Raw genomic sequence first — 23,285 nt, 5'->3', positions numbered from 1 at the left:
TCTGCCTCTCATTACAGCTTTGTACATCTTGTATAGGTTCTGGCTACTGTAGAGTGGGTGGGATTTGGTTGATTTGGTGTTTCTCTTCCAAATGCTGTGTTGTAAGTTGAGTTGCCCCCACATTTATTAGGACAAATGCATGCAGAAAACGTTCCTGCACAAATTTTAAAGGATTGCCACATTTGCAGTATTATACAGAAAGAATTCGCTTCTCTGACATGGTTAAGAAAAAAAATACCTTAAAGGCTTAACGCCACCTGGGAAGTTATGCTTCAATTGCATTTTAATTCAATAGGCCTTTTCCTTCTTGTAACATTAGCACCTGAATCTAATTACAAACTGTACAATAAACGCAAACCCTTGAATCATGAAAAGGCAAAAGTACAAAATCTTGACGCAGGCCCCCATGCTCTTCCCATCTCGACTACTGTAACCTCCTGCTGTCCGGCCTTCCTGCCTCTCGCCTGTCTCCCCCACAATATATCCTAAATGCTGCTGCCAGAATCACTACTATTTCCATAATCTGTCTCCGCGTGTCTCCTGCTAAAATCCTTCTCCTGGCTTCCTATTAAATCCCATATCACACACTCAATTCTCCTCACTTTTAAAGCTTTACACTCTTCTGCCCCTCCTTACATCTCAGCCCTAATTTCTCGCTATGCACCATCCCGACTCTTGCGTTCTGCTCAAGGATGTCTTCTCTCTCCCCCTTTTGTGTCTAAAGCCCTCTCCCGCCTTAAATCCTTCTCACTTACTGCCCCACACCTCTGGAATGCCCTTCCTCTCAATATCCGACTAGCACCCTCTCTATCCACATTTTAAGACCCATCTCAAAACACAACTGCTTAAGGCTGCGCTTATAGTGACGCGGCGTCGCGTCAAAACAAATGCATTGCCACCGTTGCGTGATTTTTATAGTAAGTGTGACGCGACGGCTTGGTCGCGATCGCTAAAAGTCATCTCAATTTGATTTTTCCAGCGATCGTAGCCTGACGTCGCCGTCACTATAAGTGTAGCGTAATGAAGCATATGAGTAGCTCCATGGCTGATACTATACACCTCATACATTAACTATGGCCCCTTGCAGACGCACTTACCAGAACGCCCTCCTACTGTCTCTGTGCGTTCTTCCTACCAACAAATTAGACTGTAAACTCTTCGGAGCAGGGACTCCTTTTCCTAAATGTCACTTTTATGTCTGAAGCACTTCTCCCCTTTGTGTTATTTATATTATTTGTTATTTATGATTGTCACGTATATTACTGCTGGATGGCGCTATATAAATAAAGACATTCATACATACGCAATTTATGCCCCAGGCAAAAATACATATCCGATGAACATAATATGCATACCGTGGTCCGCCTAGCTTTCTCGGCCAATAGAAAGCTATAACGTTGCAACTTTCTATTGGTGAGTGCAACCATATTTAGTTGTTTTTTTTTGTCTCACATGGACAACAAAAAAATACAAATATCTTGGAAATCTCCTATGTTGCTGAACCTCTGATCATATATACGCAAAGTGGGGACCCTTACTTTAATAGGCTAAATATCAATTTTCTAATTTAAATACATAGCATGTGATTGCTCAGAATATGGTATGTTTGTATATATTGGGCTAGTGCGGAGTAACTAAGTACTTCAGTATTAGATGATACCTTTTTTTATTTGGACTAACAATTGATATTATAAGACAAGCTTTTGAGAACAGGTCCGGTTTTAAGGATAACCCAGCCACTGATTAAACCATCTGTTATGAAGCGTAGATATCCTAAAAACCTGTTGGGAGGGGTCTTGAAGACTGTGGATTAGCACCCCTGCACTAACATACTGTATGGTTGGATGTTGTTGGTATCATAATTGCATGACCTTAAAATTAAGGACTTAAAATTAATGACTTAAATTAGTAGTCCATGGTTTATCCCAGGTCGGCAGGATTAGCAAAAAAAAAAAGTGTTTGGTTGGTAAAAAAATAAGTCTTTCTTTCTTGCAGTGTTTGACAGAGTGTCACACAGTGATGGACATGAAAATGGAGATCTAGAGCCTTCAGGGGACACAGCTTCCAAACGAGCGTATTCCTCAGAGTCCTTGTCATAAAGAGTCTCCTTTGCCTTTGGCAGAAGAGACCGATATTCACGCTAGTGGGACACGGCTAACTGACGAGGACTAATTATACAAAGTCCAAGGGAGGCGGATTACTGTTGCCTCAAAGGCGGTTTCCTCAGGGCTTAATTGTGAGCAATTCTAAGTGTGCAAAAACTGTCTTTCATTTATCCACTACGAGCCATAATTTGACATATTGCATGTTTTTCCCCCCTTCATTTTGTAAGCACCAAAGCATTTAAAAGTATTTCCACCTTTTTAATGTTTTTATTTGTATACATTTTTCACTTTGCAAAGAACAGGACTGATGTAATATATAATGGTATTTGAAACATCCAGATGGAAAGGAAAAATGGATGGACGGAAAAAAATACATTGCAAATAGAATGGCCGAGATCTTTACTCCAGGGCAAATAGGATTCGTTTTGTTATACTGTAATAATTTTTAATAACCCTGACAGTCTGTATTGATATCCAGTGTAGGTGCTCACTGTGCTTAGCACAACCATTTCATAAATGAGGGGTATGCTTTTGTGCCCTAATGTAGTCAAGGATTTTCTCCGCTCCCCTCCTACAGTCATTTTGATAGATTTCAGGATTATCAAACTACGTTGGCAACCCAGATCTCGTCTCCTTTTCTTACCTGCAATGTAAGTGGGAATGAAAAATAACTTGAGAATTATGTATATATGCATCAGATCTACCAGGTGATTTTGATGTATTTTGAGTTCCTCATAAAATGGTTGTACACGTTGCTTATTAACTTATTCAGCACTGAAGGAGTTACATTTTATTGACAATACTAAATAGACAATACTAAATAGACAACACAATTGGCCCGTAAAGCATAGTAAATAGCAGATCGTATACCATCTCTCGTGGGCTACAGCATCTATAAAGCATGGGGGAAGTCTGCAGATGGTTGCTCCCATCCACTGCAAATTTGATAGGAAGATCTCACATCTTATTTAAACTTGCAACTAGAGTAATACAGTAGTTCTATATTTATACCACAGACAGCATGAAATGCCTGCTTATCAGCCTGTTCTGTAATGCCAAAATGTGAGAGGACAACACTTGTTTTCAGGAGGAAAATAATGGGAAATGACCGTTCGGCAAACAACTCTAAAACAATGAAAAATAAATGGTCCTTTAGTAATATCCATTACTTTGACATTTTAATGTTCTAAACGTGATGTAAAACATTATTTTGTTGGGTCCTTACGAACTGCACTATATATTTCTTTGAGAGAGCTTTGAAAATGTACATACTCGCTAAATTGCTATTTATAAATATTTTGTTTACCTGTTTCTCTGACATGGTCTTTGGCGTGTCACCTAATCTAGCTTCTGTATCTCTGTTAAATGCTTTTTTATACTGTGTTTTTTTTTAGATTGCATATTTTTGGTTTATTTTATATCACTATCGTATTATGTCCAGTTACATCCGACTGTTATAGCCAGACTATTATGAGCTTACATATACATTGCATTTTAACCCCGTGAGCACCCCACGACATAGCTACTACATCATGGGCACTCCAGGTGCCCTGGGACATAGTAGCTACGTCAAAAAAAATTCCGCTCATTGAGCGAAGGGTGGTTGCCTCTGATGTGACCAGGAACGGAAGGCGGTTGACTCCTCTTCCATCATAAGTGACGGAGTGAAGCAATCACTTGCTCAAAGTGCTGGAGGGGCTGTGGCAGTGACACCCTGTGGCTAGCTCTCAAAGGGTTAAAGCAGCAATTCTACCTATAATCCGTATTTGTCTTGCTACAGTATAGGAACTGGGAAGGGAGGTATGGCAGAGCTGAACATTAAGACATTTAAACCGCCATACAATACGAAGCCACGACGCACGCCTGCAGTTTCTTATTGACCCTCATTACCCACGAGCTTCGACGCCCAATTTGTTTTCCCTGGTGGGAGCAGAAACAGTAACTGTAATTATCGTTTGAACTGCAGATGCCCAAAGCTAAAAATAACGGGAGTTCAGGTACTGACACCCCCCTGAGTTTCAATACTATTAAATGACTGAAAATTGAGCAAATGGGATTGCTGCTTTAACCTTGGTCTTCAATGTTAGAGTATTGAATGAAAAGAAACACTCATTTATAGAAAGTATATCAAATGAAACAACTTGGTTAAACAAGGGAGCCACCTTTCTCCTCTTACTGGGGCAGTAAAGAGCGTTGCACGTTTGAGGATCCTCTGCCAAAACAGTGTAGAATTGATTTTATCTACTGATGTAAATAACACTTAACAAGTGTATGCTTATAACTTTGTCTATGCATTTTGGATTCAATACTCCAAGGTTTAGATGTTACAGGTGCCACAAAGTTGAATAAATGTACTAAAACAGCTGGTGTATGTGTTAATGTACTTGGACATATAACAAGTACTGGTCGCTTTGTATTCCACTAAGGTGTATGGGCACATTTGTAAAGCCTCTCAAACAAAGTGTAGCCCATAAAATGTTCTAAACATGAGTGACTTTGAAATGCCATTAATTCTCTAGTTCATTACATAGGTTTCCACTGGATATAAATTTATATATTCTAGCAGATGTTTTAATACATGTTACAGTTTTGTGTACTTGAGATGGGTAAAACAATTTTAGATCGTACTTCATTCATATAATCTGTAACTAGGTCAATTGAATCCACTTAGTTTTGAATAGAAGCAAAGAGGTTATGTATATGGTATCAGCAGCGTAGAGATGTTTCATGGTATGTTTGAGTAGGGTTACTTAATTGAGGTACCTTTTTTTAATACTGTATCTGTTTCAACAAAGGTGTGTGTATAAAACTATTCAGAGGCATTATTTATTGTATCTTTTCTTCACATTCTCTTTTCTTCTGGTCACACATGCAGTAGACGTGCAGCAGAGTTGCAACAAAGATCACATCAAGTTGGATTTGACTTTTGTAAATAAATTACTTCTGAATTATTTGTGTCTGTTACCAATTTAATTTTGTCGTATAGTAACATTGTACATTTTTCTATCCATCCCACCATCATTGGGTTGGAGTCACCACTGGTTTGAATAATTGGTATTTGAAGAAAATGTATAGAAGCTGGCTAAAGTACATTTTTTATCATTAGACATTTAGTAACAGAACTAACATCTCCACAGATTCAACTATTATGGTACAATACAATTACAATTGTATGAAAGCAGTTGTGATCTGTTACTGACAAATTCACAAAGCGATGTCCTTAGGAGAACCCTATACAAAATCTGGCTGACCGATCAGATCATAAAAATTGGTGCTAAGGAAACTGAGCTCTTTAGCAGGCCTCAATGTCCACAGAGTAAATAGATTGAGTACAACACTGTTCCGATGCCTTTTAGCAGTAAACAGGTTAATGCTAGAGGATCAAGCACTACAAGATCATACTTGGGTTAATGGCCCCCCTCAGACACTCGCACTAAAATACCCATCTACTTCAGCAGGGTGTTTCCGTGCAATAGTGAGAACTGGGCTACTATTGCAGTTAAATTAATAACACCTTGTAATTTGTCACATTGGACTATCAGATTTGCCTGTGATTGGTTATAAGATTGGCACCAATGATCCACTAATTAAACTGCTTACTCTTTCCGTACTACCACAAACGTCAGACAAGCCATAAATGGTATAAGCCACAAGTGGTTTCCCAGAGGTTGAGTTAAGATCTTAGAATCTTTCAGCTTTTCTCCTGACTTCAATCTGCTGCCTAAAACCAAAAAGAATACTTAACCCCATATTTACTAAACAGTGCTATTCTGAGACCTTCCAGAATGTCTTAAGCATAGCCTATTGAAGTAATATCTTGTGGAGTAACTGCTTGGTAAACAGTCCTTAATGTTTCAGTCTACCTGTACTTCTAAGGTCAAGCAATCATATTGGGCCTAAAGTAGTATAGATTTGTTGCAGGTTGATTCCTTTCAATTGATTAGCACGACTGATCTTTATAGATTACATTTTAGTTTAGAATGAAAAAACTAATCTGAGAAATGTTCCTGTAGGTCCATTGCAATATCAAAAACTACCCATCCCTGTGCTGCACACTGCTCCGGTCATGTACAGAAATACCTGTGATGCTTTCTAACAGTGCACGACAAACACTTTAGGAGGGGAGACACTGAATGTATAAAAGAAAAGTATCCACTAGCCTTGTATATCTGCATCTATACACTAATATAAAGTGCACAACAGCATCCTGCTTCTGGCAGGACTGCACTCCCTCATCCACCGGGATTATGTATGCAAGCTTGGTCTCGGATACCAAGCAGAACCAAGACTACCAAACATTGAATTTCTGCTCTGTACCGTTAACTCCAGTGGAAGGATGAGATGTCCAAGGTTGTCAATTGCTTTATTTTTGCATATTTATTATGCAGTTTGTAGGGGTTGGGATTTTTTGCAAAATAAATGTAGATATCATTTTCTTCACAACCTCCACCCCCCTTCTGTTTAACTTGTTTCTGAAATGGCCATAACAATTACACACTAGTCTACTGTACAATGTCACACAAGTTCAGTAATTAATTGTATTAGGTCACAGCCATGTAGTTACTTTGGGCAGATATGTTGCAATGCAGGAAGACACCATATCCCTAATTTAGTTGCATGCTTTAAAGCGGCATAACATGCAATATCGTCAATAAATAATTTCTGTAGTATCGAATAAATTATTGCATTAAAAAAGTCAGTTGGATTTTTTTTTTTTAAATGTAATTGAGCCTCCTTTGGTTGCTATAACAGGAGTTAGCCACCTCCCCAGCAGTGCAAGATCTTTGCAACACTTTCCTGTTTGTGATCATTTGTTGCCGGTGTTTCTGCAGGACACTGGCTGAGCTGTAACAGCGCAGACTGTGAAAACTAGACAAACCATTAGTAGCGCTTTTCTAATCCACGAATTAGCACGGGTGCGCAAACTAGGAGGCGTGAGATTGCTGGGGGGGGGGGAGGCGGCGACACAGACAGTTGCAGATGTCATGTGCTCTTCCCCATGGCATTTCAATTAAATGCTGGGGGCTCGCGTGAGGCCCCTGCAACTTCACTTGCAGGGATTCAGACCCCGTGGCATCATTTGCCTCCTGTTGCCATGGCAACGCACCGTCAAATAATGCTGGGTCACGTGAAGACGCCGACAAAAGAGGTAAGGGGGGCGCGCAGTTCAAATAATTTGCACACCCCTGGATTAGACTATATTAAACTTAATATAGACGACACATTTTTGATTAACTATACAAGTATAATGACCAGTGTCAAAGGTCAGTATTGTGCTGATAAGATGCAGGAAACATACAATACACCTGGTGCAGAACTATAAAATTACCCTCCCTTAATAGCAAGTTCATATAAAGTTCCAGATATATGTTCTCACGCAGAGCACACTAACAAAGAGAATCCATAGTGTGAGAAGTTTCAAAAATATAAAGTATTGGTACCATACAATGGTCTCACTCAATTTCTTATAGGCATGGTAAAGACTCCAGCGTCCCAAATCCCAGCACTCCTACTCAGGTCACGTAGAGCGGGTTCCTGGACTCGAACTGCAGAGGCTGCTTCCTCGCTGTCCCCAACGCTGTGTTCCTGATCAGTGTTCTCACACGCATGTGCATATGCTGCTTCCGCTCTTACCCTAAACATACTTCTGATGATTTAAGAGTAGCGCTGGAATCGCCCTCCGGTCCGTCTTGCACCTCTACTCCTAGATGTTTTGCCAGTCAGATTTGGCCATCAAATCGGAAGTGGAGAGGTGCAGGACTGACCAGAGGGCGATTCCAGCGCTACTCAAATCGTCGGAAGCACGTTCAGGGTAAGGCTTGGTCCCCAATGAAGGCAAACCTGCCAGTGATGTCATGGCCATGCCCCCGTCTTTTCCCCTGCAGCTCACTGCAGACCGGGGAATTCGGCTGCACGCGCTGCCAGCCTCGCAGGCGCGCGTGCAGCGGGGCTGTAGCCTAACAGCGGAAGCACCTATGCGTGCCAGCTAGACAAGTGTGAGAAAACTGATTGGGGACACGCTGAGCAGGACTGTGAGGAATGAGTCCAGGAACCCGCTCTACGTGACTTGAGGGATTTGAAACGCTGGAGTCTTCCATGCCTATAAGAACTTGTGAGTGAGATTGTATTGTATGGTACTAATACATTTTATATTTTTGAAACATATCCCACTATTGGTCCCTTTTTTTTTTTTTTTTTTGTCCTCTGAAGTGTATGTTTGTTTGTCTGTGTCCCCCGTTTGTTCGTGTGCTGCTCACTGGTGTGAGAACATATACAGTATATTTGTAATCTTATATGCAACAATAGACTCACCGTAGAAAGAAGATTACATTGTAACTGCTGAGTTACTCTGACTGATGGATTGAAACTGAAAGGTAGCCATTAGGTGAACCCGGGGAAGCAGGATCTTTGCTGACTGATCGGCAACTTATGTAATTTTGTTTTTATTAAAGGTAATGAAATGCAACATTTTTTTTTTTTTTTTAAGTGGAGCGAGGAATGCTGCTATTTATCTACAGATCACAATCCAAGTGTGGTGCCTGTGTTACACAAACATCTAGCAAACTATTTTCCAAATATGTTTTGCATTATCAATGATCTCACTCAATACAATGACTCATGTCATTTCTCAACCAAGGTTCCTTGGTAATCATATGTAAACAAGCCATTCCGGTTGAATTAGCAGAAAGCATAACAAACATTTTTTTTTAAAATCTATTGAAAAAGGGGCCTTCAAATGATTTTCACCTATAAAACACAAACGAAAACAAAAATGCATTTAAAGTAACTGAAGTGGTTTAATATTTCACAGAAATGTTACCAGCAAACAATTTGGTAAACTTTTTGTTGTATTCGCTGTTGTTAAACATTCAGTTTTCCACATACATTCTTCTCTAGCACCAGGACTAAAAAAATTGCAGAACGTAAACCCGTTAACATAAACTAACATATTAAAACATATGAATTCTGATAAGTCACTTCATAAAAACAATCCTTCGGCCACTCTTTGTAGGTTGATCTCCATGGGTGTTCCAGGTTGAGTAAAGAATGAAATGTTCTACTGAAGCTCTGACTTTGGTCAACCAAATTTGATCCCGAAATAAAAATAAGTGAGGTTCAATGCTACATTTAGAAAAATGAATCAGATGCTTTCAAAGGGGTTACCATCTTGGTAAGATCACAAGGGTTTGCAGCAATTGGATCATACCCCAAAATATTCCCTGATAGCAGGGTTGCCATTTGCAAAAACTCCTAGTGGATTATAGGAAATAAATCAAATCCTAAAAGGGGGGCAAGGAGGAGAGAGAAACAGCACTCAGAGGTCTTCATAAAAATAAAACAAAGTGTTTTATTGTCTGGCTGACATTATGATCCTTACTTGGACATAGACCCCACAAAATATTAATTGATTTTCTATAAAGTCTCTGGAGTGCTGTTTTTTCACCTTCTTGTGATTTCCTCTGGCAGTGGATAACTGAACAGCCGGGGTAGTTAAATGTGATTTTTTTTCTGAGAACTCCTATTCTCATTTATGGTAGGACTATAGGAAATGACAGAAAACTGGCCTTCTAAAAATCAATTGTGCAACATTCCATATAGCGCCTGTACCTAGAAAATACAGGACATATACAAATGCAGCCCGGAGGAAGCCAGAACATGAAGTGACATTAGCAGACTGTGTACATAAGATAATTGAATACTATTTATAAAGATGATTGCAAAAACTGTTTCATACAAAAGAACATCTTAAAATGATTTATGCGCAAACTTATTATGGCAAATATGCCTATATTTGTTGCCGTTTCTTGGCCCCAAAACCTCAAACATCCACAGCTTAGCAGTCACATTCAAGCAGTCCCCAAAATAAATATTAAATATGTATGTGGTAGTTATGCCAGAGGGAACAGGTGAGAGCAGCAAAAAATATCCCATAATATAATATGCACACAACCTCATAATTAAAATAAAAAATAAAAACATTAACTCATTCAGAGCTGGATGTACAGGTGAACTGTATTACCCCAACGCTGAAGGGGATAAATGCTTTGAACGTATAAAACCCATGTAAATAGTTTCACCCAACAATGACATTTTTCATATTTTCTGAACTATATTCGCCAACATGTATTACAGAAGCTAGAAATCATAGCACAAAAATACGGATGTTGCAGCAAATATATTTGCCAATGATACAGCATTAAACTTGCACATGTACATCTGCAATGAGTAACCAGTTACCCGAGAAGAATCGCTGTACTTTGGACCAGCCAAAAGACAGCGGTGTTTACAAGAAAAACGGTGCCATTTGTCCAGTGAAACCTAACTTGAAATAAAGAAGTCAACCTAGCTTTGCGTGTTCATTAAGCAGAACTATAAAAATGCAAAACATTAAAGCTTAAAAAATGACTTGTATTCTTTGTCTTTCCTATTTATAAAGACTTACACTTTTATGATTTCGCCCCTACTAAAAAGAAGCAATAATGTTTCTGTGATCTTACTAATAAATCAACACCTCCGATTACCAGAGCCAGAATTCAAATAGGCATTAAGGGTTGAATTAATCGATGTTTTGCTTCCATACATATTTACTTTAACTTTACATAATGACACCACCCAAATATTAAACGCTATGTTACTTTTATATATTATGCTATTGGGCACTAGGTAACATTTAAGTAAATCTGGCAGAATTTAAAGGAACACTCTCCAAGCGCTTTTTTTGTTGTTACAATTTTTCATTTTTTTTTACACAGGATTGAAGCGGGGCGATTTCCGGGGCTGAAATTAATGGGGTTCAGTTCCGGAGAACCCCTGCTTGTGTCCTGTGTAAAAAAAAAAAAAAAAATTGCTTGAATTGCCACTTTAACAAAATTTTGTTGGATACAAGTAAATCAATTACACTTTTTCCCCCCTCTCCCCTAGATGAAAAAAATGGTTTAAAATAAATAAATAAAATAATTGTAAATGGGAGACAGGTTAAGTAGAAGTATTCAGCCGGTTTGAGATTCCGACCACTACATACCAGACGGATACAGCCGATACTTGCGTGTGTAAAGACACATCTAACGAGTCTGTTCAAGCCCTGCAACTTCCCACGCCGTTGCAACTACAGATATTAAGATTGTGGACGTGGCCACGCAGATCCGCACACGGTGTCATCTTGCACATTGTGTGTTAAAATGTTCTCTTAGTGAATTGGTGGTGCAAAAAAACAATGACAGAGCAATTTGTGCGATACAAAAGCTAACCAACCATAGTAGGTCTAAAATTCGCTTGGCTCCTGTCACAGGCAATAAAAGAATCATTCTAATATTTAAAAACCGTTGCGTTGCTTTACAAAATGTTCAGGAGGAAGGTCAAGCTGAAAGGTTTTCTTCTTCCAACAAAAATGACGCAGTATCTGTATTTTACCATATCGCCCCACGTAACGTTTTAATCAAATATCTCTCTTGTTTGAAGAAAATAAAAATATAAAGCTATTAAGGGTTCTTTAAATAACTTCTGTACACATTGCACATAATGCATGGAACAACCCAGGCTTCAGACAAAGCAAGCACCCCCTCTTCCCATGTGAACAGTTTGCTGTAGTCACAGGACAACTGCTAGCAACAGTGTCTCAAAGCCATAAAAATAACAAAAAAAAATACTAAAATATCAAAGTCAATAATGTAAACACATATTCCAGCAGCTGTGAAGTAATATCAGTCATAGGAGCTCTACAGTGACGGTTCCCTTTAACACGGTCATAAAGGAGCGGTTATTGCAGTCTGGTTTATTGGCTTCAGACAGTCCCTTGGGGACGAGTAACCATCAGTCACTAGAGAGCATATATGTGGCTTCTGATAGTCACCGTTCTCCATTGCCGCCCAACTGCTGTGAACCTTGGGTCTGTCATAATCCCCCTCTTCTTTGTTTATACACTGCGGTGTCTGGTAGTCCCCCCCACTGTGCTCCGGGCTGGATGAGATTGAGAAACTGACAGCTGAGAAGGACTTCTGGCGGTCCAGAGATACCACCGGAATGTTGTAGCCAGCCTCGGAGGTAAACGTGTTTTCCCGCATCAGATGGCGCTCTATGATGGGCGTGGCATATTCCGGCTCCGGATTGGTGAGTGGTAGAGCGTACTCATGCCTGTTGCTCCTATGCGGGCAGTCATAGTGGTTTTCGATCTCCTGGGTGCCCAGTGTGTCCTTGGCTTCGGTGTCCATGGGTTTGAAGGTAGATCCTTTTCTTGTCACCGTTCCGGTACCGATCATGAGGGATTGCTGAAAATCTAAAGACCAAAAAAGGCAATTATAAAGATGCGAGTAGAACGAGACACCAAGAAGCAGTCTAATTAAACATGCACTCTTCAATGCTGGTGACTAATTCATAAAGGTTACACCCAACATAACATATTTTGAAATGGAGCTCTATGGGGTGTGGAACAAAACAGTAGTTGGCTGCTTCAACTCCAATAATATTACCATCTTGTCCCTGAGCATTTCTTAATCCTTAAAAAGAACAATTTGTAGCACAAACTTATTTTTTGGTTTTCTTAATCTCTAGTGTCAGAGGTTACCATGAAAACCTATAGACTGCTTTGGGCTCTGGGGAGACATCACATTTAAACTGCTCATATCTCCTAAATATTAAAACAAATATGCAACAAAATGGTGATCAGCCTTTTATGTATTATGCACGTCTGAAATAGAAAGTTGATATATTTCAGGGCTCAGAACAGCCAGCGGACCATCTGCCAATGGCAGGCCAGTTGTGTTCACTTGCAGGCCAAGTTGACTTGCTACTTCCAGACTTGTGGCCAGACTGTGAAGCTGGCGGGTGGATCCTGTTAGATTCGGCAGCAACTCTTCTCATTCTCCATCCTTGGATTGCTTTGAAAAAAAGTATATCTCCAGTTCCTCTTACGGACAACTGATGTGTGCTGAGTGACACCTTAAAAAGTGTGTGTGGGTGGGAGGAGGGGAAGTCGCTAACTGATAACACAGCTCAATTGTTTGTGTTTTATTTTTTTCAATTAAAGTTGGCAAACGCACACAGCCCCTGTAAACGCAAAACCCAAAATCCACCACATCAAAAAATATATGTGTCAGAGAGAGCAACTAGGATTGTGACCTCATGTATAGAACAAAAGACACAAAGCCCCAGAGCTACATTTAACTTGACAAGTTCTATAGTTTAATACTTATCTGTTTATTTTCTCATAAGCAAGGGTCATTTAGTTCAATTCTTTGGTCAAAGTATTTTAAGCCTACAGCCACATCTCGGTATGGTTCCTCTGTAGGTCCTAACATTTAATTGCAGTTCTTGCTAGGCACCTGTAAATGACCAGTCTATTAACGACAGACCAGTCTATTAACGACAGCTCCACCTCCATTAGAGAGACTAGGAGAGATTTTTGCAGGTGCTGCAGTGTTAGGACCAACAGATGGGCCATACCGTGACGTGGCTGGAGGCTTAAAATACTTTGGCCAAAGAATTGAACTAAATGATCCGTGCTTATTATCTAATCCTTGAGAAGATAAACAGATAAGTATTTAACTGTATGTCAAGTTAGATGTAGCACTGGGGCTTTTTGTCTTTTGTTCTATAACTGAAATCTGGAAATTAGACAAAAAAAATTTAAATGTAAAATGGTATTTTTGCAAAAACAAACAAAGCTGATGCGAGACAATACTGGAAATTGACTTCAAATGACTGGTATAACACCTGGAAATATTGATTCCGCAGTCTGTATTTCTGTTCACAGTGTAAGATATACAACAAGCAACAGAGAAGCCCGTTGCTTGTTGCATACATTTGCCACGCTCAATAGCTCTCCTTTTTGACACATATACATATATATTTTGTGGGGGCTCCCAAAAAGAGCTTGCTGGGGTTCTTGTGTGTTCACAGTGTAAGATAACAGACTTGCGATTTGGCATATTTTGTTAAGTGGACTTTTGCGCCTTAACGAGGATGGGAGGAGATGGGTATAGAGAAAGGATATATAGATATATTTCAATACACACCACTGTATATATGCACACTATGATTGCTGACAGATTAGAAAGAAAGTTTGCTAGCACTACCTCCCCACAATTTTAGCCCCAAAAATATGCGGATTCATAGTGGAAGTGCCAACTAATCATCTTTGTCCTTGGTTTGAAAGTTGGTAAGTCACACAAACATCCTTCTACGTATAAATACATTCATAACAGACTGATATTTTAAGTGCTTTCCTATGGATGTGAATCTCTCACGTATTATATTTTCTGGATGATTACCTTTCAGAACCTTACTGGTTGTGAGGCTCCATGAGCATTTTATTATCTGATCACCAGATGGCGATATTATTAAAGGGAAGTCCTACCTACTTACTAGGCACGGAGAGAATATGCTTTAGAAGCCAACTCTACTTTTGCAGCCTCATTACTGTCAGAATTGTCAGTGGTTCCCCATGCAGAACCATTTCAACATTTCTCCTGGCTCCCTACCCAACCTACACAAACACGCAGCTACTGAAATAGGCCATATAGTTGTTCCCAATAAAATGACATCCTCTGACACAGCGGTGGGCAACTCCAGTCCTCAAGAGCTACCAACAGGTCAGGTTTTCATTATATCCCTGCTTCAGCAAAGGCAAATCAGTGGCTCGGTCAAAGACCTGTTGATTGCTCTTGGGGACTGCAGCTGCCCACCTCTGCCCCAACGTACAGCATTTACATACCATTATTACATTCTGCATCCTAATCAACGTATTTTTATTTATTTATTTTTAAAAGATTGAATTGAACATTAGGTAGAAAAAAAGGAAATTATGCTGAAAAACTCAGAATAGATTTTCTTCAAAAAGTGAAAAACTGCTGAATGTTTTTTTCCAGTTGCAACTGTGACGTTACAAAGAAAGACTTTCAGCCCTTCCCAGCCAGTACATCACAGTGTTTTTCAACAGGGGTTCCTAGGAACCATTGGGTTCCCCGGGGATCCCTAAAGGGTTCCCTGTAATTTTCATGTCATTTGAAAATTGGACGGAACACAGGAGAATTTACAATGCATCTGATGTCAGGCACGCTATTAGAGGGGGTTGGGGTTCCTTACAATACATCTGATCTCAGGCGCGCTATTAGAGGGGGTTGGGGTTCCTTACAATACATCTGATCTCAGGCGCGCTATTAGAGTGGGTTGGGGTTCCTTACAATACATCTGATCTCAGGCGCGCTATTAGAGAGGGTTGGGGTTCTGTGGAATTTTGCATATAATTATAGGGTTCCTTAACCAAAACAATGGTAACAAAAACACAGCAGTAGGGTCTGCAATGCACGTTGCAATATGTTACAGCTGCTATTCATTGGCAGCGAATCAAAAAGTATTTAAATTAGAAACAAGCAAATGTGTAACTGCAGGCTTTTATTTAACGATCTTGCTTAGGGGACTGAACTGTTAAAACTTGTTGCCCAAAAAGAATGCGGAGGTGGTTGCACTTTTTTTTTTTTTTCTCCTTCCATGGGAAAAATCCTTTTGTGATCCACCAGTCCAACTACATTGGACTTGTTATGGAACTACGGAAAGGAGTACATTAGTCTATAGTGGGGGAGGAAAGCAAGGGCACTAATGAAGTCAATGAGAGCATCGGTATGATCGTTTCCCCCCCCCCCCCCACCTACCCCCCATCAGCACTACTGCACTTTAATGAATAAGCCCCATAGAGCAGTGTTCAGTAAATCTGGTGGCAATTTTAGGATGTTATGTTCGTTTACACTTTGACTACTGACTGACAACCACTTTCTTTTTCAGTTGCAGACAGCACTCTTGAATATTGAGTTAATAAACAAACTCAGTATAGAGTGATGGAGTTTAAGAGGTTCTACAACTTCATCAATATATTCCATATTTCCAGAAATGAGCCTCTTCTGTTATGAGCAGTCTTTGTACCTTCGTTGACATCAGTGAATATACCTATGTCATATTAGTTGTCCTTTGACTATACATCTAAATCATACTCTGTACTGATTTCTTAACATTACAATGAGTGGGTTAGTGCATGTAATTTGGGGACTTTTTGACTCACCATCTCCTTTTGGACCTGGTGGTGCTCAGTATCTCTTTGTATAATATACATTTTCTCCTAGTGCACAATCCACTCCCCATCTTTATTTGGAGTGCTGTATCCACAGTGTTTGTATTCTGTATGTTACAATAGTCCACACAGGAAAGGAAAAGGGCATGAAGTAGAGTTTTAGCAGTAGTGTGTGTAAGAAATCCTATTCTATTCCTTCCCTTTCTTAAAAATAGTGTATATTTGAAAGGATTATGTGACCGTGGCCGAGTAAGCTCTCGGATGGATAGTTCTTTGGAGTAGAAGGTTTCATTCCTTATATGTAGAAAAATATTCATGCAGTATCTGGTAGACAAAAGATCTTGTTGGGTCCTTGTATAAATAGACATAGAACAAACAATGCTTACATATATAATATTTTGTGTTCAAGAAACTGATCAACGTTAGACAGAATAACCATCAGAGAAGGAAACAACCTCAACAAAACCAGCTAGGAGGATGCATGTCATCTTGATATAAATACCATATGTCTAAGTTGCTTTGAAGAATAAAACTTCTTTATCTGCCAAAAAGTAAGTGCTGCGATTTATGAATAGCAAAAGAAGAGATTTAACAGTGTGACAGAGTAAGAAGCGTCAAGTTTTCGCCATGCCGTAAATGGAGAAGGAAAGGAGAGTGTCAAATGTCACTCCTAGGCAGCGTGCTTTGGCGACCAGATAAATGGAAGAACCATTTACGTTCATGAAAAAAAAAAAAGGGGGGGGGGGGGGGGATAGTGGGTTAGATTTAGGGGGAAATATAAGGAGCTCAGTTTTAGTCATATGACGTTTAAGGCGGCAGGGTGCCATCCATGAGGATATAGCCGGAGGCAATCCGAGACTTGGGGACGGATTGAAGGAGTGAGGGTTGGATAGTTATATATCTGTGTATCATCTGCATAGAGATGATCATCTGATCAAAAGAGTTGATGGTCACCCAGTGGTAGAGTGTAGAGAGAGAAGAGGAGAGGTCCCAGAACAGAGCCCTGAGATACACTTGCGTTTTCTTTTGTTTTTCTACCTAGCTGGTGTTATCCCGACTTCAGCCTTTCCAGTACAGCTGCTGACCCTCCATTCTTAAGATAAGTTTAATTATTGGATTACACTTTGCATTTGTGGCCTTTTTGAATATTTACTGTCACATACACGCTATATAACACACTATTCATATTTTTTGCTAACACCAGACATTTATCCGTGGTCACATATATTTATTCACAAGTTTGAAACACAGGTCTTACACAACCTTTTGTTCTAAATTTAAAAATACTTTAATACACATATTGATGCGCTTGGACATTTTCTCTATATACAGGATAGAGCCATGTTGTGGATACCAAGAGGTTATAATATGAAGAGGCTGATCAACTGTATCAAAAGCAGCAGAGAGATCGAGTAGGATTCGCAGGGAAAAATGACCATGGGATTTAGCTGCATGTAGATTATTGGCTACTTTAGTGATCACAGTCACTGTACAGTGAGATCTACGAAACCCAGATTTTAACGGGTCCAGGAGGGCATGGGAATTAAGGAAGTTGATCATACGGGAGAACAAGAGATGATCTAGCAGTTTGGAGGCAAAAGGCAGGTGGGATACAGGTCGGATGCTATAAATCCTACCCCTCCCCACAAACAAAAAGGTGTTTTTTGGTAGCGGACGAGCATAAAACCACCAATTTCATGACTGCAGTTCAGTATATATATATATATATATATATATATATATATATATATATATTTATATACATATATATACACACACACACACACATTAAAAAAATAAGTTAGCTGCGTAATGTTGCAGCTGATAACATTAGATCCGAGATGATGTTACAACCCATAAATGGGACGGCCCCACGTTTCATGCCTTTCACCCTGGTTATTAATAATGACATTCTGAGAATATAAAACGTCTAAAAGGAGTGTTTACTTTTACAGGTGGGTCTCTACCTAGGCTTGAAATCCATAAAAACAGAACAATGTATACTTGTCGCTCAATCAGCGCCGAACCCGTGAGAACCGCATGGAATAGCAGAACATTTAACTTCGAAATGAGGCCTCCGACGCAGAGAAAGGGCTAAGCATGTGCACCTCTACAGAGCAGAGAATACAAACCCAAGTGACAGAAGAAACAGCAGAAAGCAGCACAGGAAGGCCCCCGAGACACGGAGACGTGTTGCATTCTCATTTACCATTTCTCAATCTGTTCTCTGCATTGGACACTCGGTCTCAGCATTTACCTTTTCTGTACAGGCAGGCCTCGTTTTACAACGCTTCGCTTTACAACGAATGGCTTATCCAACGCTATGCAATGCATACCTATATTCATTTTTACAACGCCAAAACAGCTTATCCAACGCTCTTACGATGCTTTGCAAAGTTGTTTATGTGTATATAATATATATATCATATAATATGATATTATACTATATAATATATTATTTTATTAAATTACATGATATATTATGTTATATTATATATATAATACAGTATATACACTATATAATGTATGTGTGTGCTGCATATCTTATTGCCTGAGTAAAATATTTTGTGTATTTTAGCATTAAAAATGCCTTCAGGAACGGAACCTTTCATTTAAACAGTGTTCCTATGGGAAAACTTGTTTCGCTTTAAGACGTTTCGCTATCCAACGCCATTTTGAGTAACGCATTGTGTTGGATAACCGAGGACTGCCTGTACAAGGAACGTGAAAGAAACGTGCTGGTCTGAGCGTTCGTTGCCTGAAAGACGGATTATGCCGGGGCGTGTTTTTCATGCCCGGGCATATAGAATATGCAAAACTTCTATTCTGAGGAGGTGGGGGACACCCTGGTCATATTCTGGCTAGCAAGCGTGTTATGCAAAGAAGGAATATTTGTTTACCTTCCATGTCGCAGGTTATTAGATCAAACTTTTTCAGGGTATCCTTCTCGTTGTTGTAACTGATGGCAAATTCAGCCGACTGCTGTCTCACAAACGGCTGTTCAAGCTGCTTCCAACAGCCTACAGAAGACAAATAGACAGATTAAGTTGCACATTAACATGTCCTTATTAACCTAAAAGAAACATGTCATCTTTTCTTTGCTTACCACTTTTCTGTTCATCGGCCGAGCCGTATGCCTCTGCTTTTAACCGTTTCCTGGAAGAAATTACAAATACAACAGACATTGTATGTATTACTGCTACTTCGCAGCACATGAATAAATATTAGGTAATGCATACATCTAGAATACAAGGCGTTTTCATGCAACACGTTATTAAATAGGACTATTCCTCATCTGTCGGCAACGATATATTTTTTCCCACTAATCCCTTTGCAGCTATAAGGGATTTTCTTAATACGTTTCTCAACCAGAAAGCCTTTTGCATTTTTTCGGCAGAAAAAGACATGGACAATGACGAAAAGACCACAAAGGATATTAGCTGTCCAGGATTAAATGGTTACAGATGGCCCCCAGCTGATTGTGATGGAATTTATTAGGGCAGATATCTTCGTATCTGGCTGTACTTAATGGGCTTCTCTAAAGACACCGATACATTATCAATTAGCATCACCTCTAACTGAAAAGAGGGGTGCCGACAATGACACATCAGTTTCTCCTGTCATTTACAGAGGCAGGTCACATTGATCTAAAGCTAACCGCAAGACAGACATTTGCAGGCTGTGTGAACAATTGCTTCCATATGTCTGTAATTGCAACAGGTTTATTTGGTGCTTTCCACAGTCTAAACAAACACACAAACCTTATAAAAACATAATTTAATCAAATAAAACACAGACAGAACTGGAAACAGGATATAGATATACAATAAAAATCTGATCCTTTACAGGCACTTTCGTAATGGCAAGGAGGGGAATAAATAAATAAAAGTTCCTCTCGCTGCAACACACACACACACACACACAGTGGAAAACGTTTGTGTAACGGAAATCATAGAGCTTACATATCCAAAGAAAGGGCGTGTATGGGGCACGAGTTGCAGTCGTGCACAACGGGAGTCTTTGTTTCACGCGTGCAATATAAATAACTGCAATGGGGAGAAACGTGCAAAGATTTACAGCGTTTTGAATATAGCTGAAATACACAAGACGTGGACTAAAAGGGGTGCAATACTGAAAGAGCCGTGGTTAACGAATTATTTTTTTTAAGCAGAATTAGGCTTTCCGACCGAAATATCTCAGACCTAGAAAGAACCATTACGGTTCTGCTGCTTCTGTAGCCTGGTTTACCATAAACCGCAGGGTGTGGTGGGACAGGAGATCAGGGCCCTGCTAATGGAACAGGTCATTGTATTACAACGTACACCGTCCCCTTCTCATGAAATACCAGCATATGTGCACTGATATGTAAAGGCCTTTGCCGTGCTCGCGATACTCTTATGCAAGAAGGAAAATAACACGTACCTTCGTGTTATAAAGATACAGATCGCAGCTACGAGGAGACATACAAACAGTACGAGCGGGACAATGATGGCAATAATTTTCCAGCCTAAAAACAAACAAAAACATGATTTTAGAAAGTTACAGATCACAACATTTCATTTTTTGGATCAGCTAAAATGTGGAAACACATGCAACGTGCTGATCCCTCCGGTTGCAATAATGTTGAACTTTTATTTGACAAAAGCCTAAATTATGTTAATAACTCCCCTGATTACTAGAAATTGACAACACTAATTCAGGGAGGATCGTGAAATGCGGATAAAAGTTTGAAACCACAAAATACTTCAAATATGCCAACGGTTTGCAAAATTGTTCTTTACCGAGTTATATCAATAGGCTAAAAAAAGCCTGTGTGCCGGCACGTTGTTACAACGAATATTTCCCTGGCCATTTCAGAAATCTCAAACTGGGAAGAAAATAAAACAGGAGTTGAATCCGTGCTGGGAGGACATTTATTTTTCATTCTTATGTGTACACAATGGACCAACATTGAAAGTGCCCACTGGAGAACATTCTTGGCCGTTCCAATGATCTGGCTGATGCACAATAATGGCAGGTAGCCCTTTGTGGCACACCCAGCAAGGTACTGTATGCCACTTTCTGCAGGTCACAAGGTCTCAAGTGTGAATATATTTTAACGCCCATCCTGCCAGAGGGGATGGAATATCCGTACGGGGTTTAAGCAGCAGATACGGCCAGCATGGTACGGATACACAAACTATGACGGCAGATAAATGCCCCTTTGCCTATTTTCCGATCTGCTCTAAAACCACAGTGATCTCTCACTTTCTTTCATATTTAGAATATCCCTACATCCCCGGCACGTTTTAATTTCCTTACTGCATTAGCCCCTACCACCTCTGCTGGGATGCTATTCCACGAATCCACCACTCTTTCATTATGTATTCTCTCACATTTCCAGATCTCAACACCCTGCAGCCCCAGAGCGTGACCTTCTTGTTCGAACACTTCTCGCTCTCTGAAATATGCTCCTCTCCTGCACCTCGTTGAAAACCTATATAAGATTTAAAAGTAATACAACACTGTCTAGCTATAAAATGTACAGTTCTTACCCAAGTCCGTTTCTTCAGACGGTACTGGCTCAGTGATGGTTTTCTCTTCTTTCATTGGCGTTTGTCCAACCCGAACATTTGTCTTTTCCCACATTGGATGAGTCGATGAGTTGTGAGCTGTAAACAAGAAGTGAACAATGAATCAGACGCTGTGACATCTGAAAGGTTTGGGCTGTTGGAGACCTTTGTCCTTGGGCATTATTCCGTGCAGCCCGGCTGTCATTGGTGGCAGATAATTAGTCAATTGAGACTATAGGACTACAAAGAAAAAAGGCAGGAAAATATCTAGTCCCTAGTATATACGCTTAAGGTTCCAGAAATATTGAATTTTTTGGTCTTGTTAAAAGGTACAGTCCCTCTTAATAATGTTAGAGCTGCCCAACAGAACAAACCGTAATGTATGTTATCTCTCTACCTTATTTGTTGCTTTCATAACCAAAGATTTGTCTAACCACTGTTTAAATGTAGCCCCAAAAGACTTTCTGAAAAAACTAAATCATACAACTAAATATACAAGACACACAGCTTTTCAAAGGATATATTGACCGGCTCAATTACAGAACACAACATAGAAGCTATTCTGAATTTAGAACGATTATAAAGCAGTTTTTTAGAAAGTATTGTAAAGGGCCGTGTTTAACCATATGACTGCCAGCACTCGCGATCACGTGATCGCTGTCACCGATGACGGGAGGAGAGGAGACCTCCTCTTCCTGTCTGATTGACATCACCCCTACAAAAACAAGTAGGAAGATAATGACGTAGTAACTATGTCATGGTGCCCCTGGACGCCAGACGCCATGATGTAGAAGCTACAGATGTAGGGCACCCAAAGGGTTAAAGCAACCACTCTCACCCACCCCACTTTTTTTTTTTTTTTTACCAGAATGGGGATCCGGGGATCCCTGGAGATGAACCACATTATTCTGAGGTCCAGGGAAGCCCTGGCTCCTAATATAGTTACCAGTACTTCCTGGTATTTAAATTCACATAACCCGGGGCAATAAGAAAAGCTATGCCTGACTAGATATAAGCCGCCATTTTGTTTTTCCTAAAGGAGAGTGCAATACACTACATTTATGAATAATAAATCTCTGGAACAAGTGGGTTCCAGAAGCTTAAATTAGAGCTTCAGCTCTAGGGACCTGGCTTCCCAACCTAGCCTAGGGGTGCTCAACTCCAGTCCTCCAGCCCCCCAACAGGTCAGGTTTTCAGACAGGTGGCTCTATCATTCTCTGACCTCTGGCGAAACGTGTTAGGCGATTCGGATCCCCAACGAAGGCAGACGCAGAACGTAACGACGGAGTAAAGGCTCAGTCAAGCACTGTCCGGTTCACCACTCTGGGAACACTCGCAAGAGACACGTGAATCTCCAAGCAGAGTTACGACTTGGAGGACTGGGTCTGGATTGTACCTGCATTACTTCCGGTTTCCGGTTCATGGGATAAGCATCCACTGCAGACCAGACACGCGGAAAGATCGTGGTGTTTACACAGCCGAGATGGGGACTGACTACTGAGTATTGCACTCAGAAATGTGATTTAATATCTGATGTTTGAGAGTTTAACCACGGTTGATTTTAGCTTT

The 23,285-nt window shown here is 40.1% G+C and overlaps 2 protein-coding genes across 3 annotated transcripts in view; one reads left to right on the top strand and one right to left on the bottom strand.

Moving 5' to 3' along the window:
* Window positions 1-5,056, top strand: part of GOPC (golgi associated PDZ and coiled-coil motif containing) — a 28,229-nt gene extending 23,173 nt beyond the window's left edge. For both annotated transcript variants that reach the window (XM_075597734.1, XM_075597735.1), the window contains one exon: window positions 1,996-5,056. In XM_075597734.1, coding sequence (XP_075453849.1) covers window positions 1,996-2,099 — 104 coding nt within the window. In that variant the 3' untranslated portion in view covers window positions 2,100-5,056. The remainder of the gene's footprint in view (window positions 1-1,995) is intronic.
* Window positions 5,057-10,775: 5,719 nt separating this feature from the next.
* The window catches only part of DCBLD1 (discoidin, CUB and LCCL domain containing 1), a 72,626-nt gene continuing 60,116 nt past the window's right edge, over window positions 10,776-23,285 (bottom strand). The window contains exons 7-14 of the mRNA XM_075595036.1: window positions 23,113-23,153; window positions 22,939-23,010; window positions 21,699-21,815; window positions 20,587-20,671; window positions 20,127-20,210; window positions 19,271-19,320; window positions 19,065-19,184; window positions 10,776-12,378 (exon numbers count right to left, since the gene is read on the bottom strand). Coding sequence (XP_075451151.1) covers window positions 11,849-12,378; window positions 19,065-19,184; window positions 19,271-19,320; window positions 20,127-20,210; window positions 20,587-20,671; window positions 21,699-21,815; window positions 22,939-23,010; window positions 23,113-23,153 — 1,099 coding nt within the window. The 3' untranslated portion in view covers window positions 10,776-11,848. The remainder of the gene's footprint in view (window positions 12,379-19,064; window positions 19,185-19,270; window positions 19,321-20,126; window positions 20,211-20,586; window positions 20,672-21,698; window positions 21,816-22,938; window positions 23,011-23,112; window positions 23,154-23,285) is intronic.

Source organism: Ascaphus truei, chromosome 4 (assembly GCF_040206685.1).
Source record: "Ascaphus truei isolate aAscTru1 chromosome 4, aAscTru1.hap1, whole genome shotgun sequence".
Classification (NCBI taxonomy): Eukaryota; Metazoa; Chordata; class Amphibia; order Anura; family Ascaphidae; genus Ascaphus; species Ascaphus truei.
Note: the sequence above shows the minus strand (reverse complement) of the source record. Positions and strands in the feature narration are given on the sequence as shown.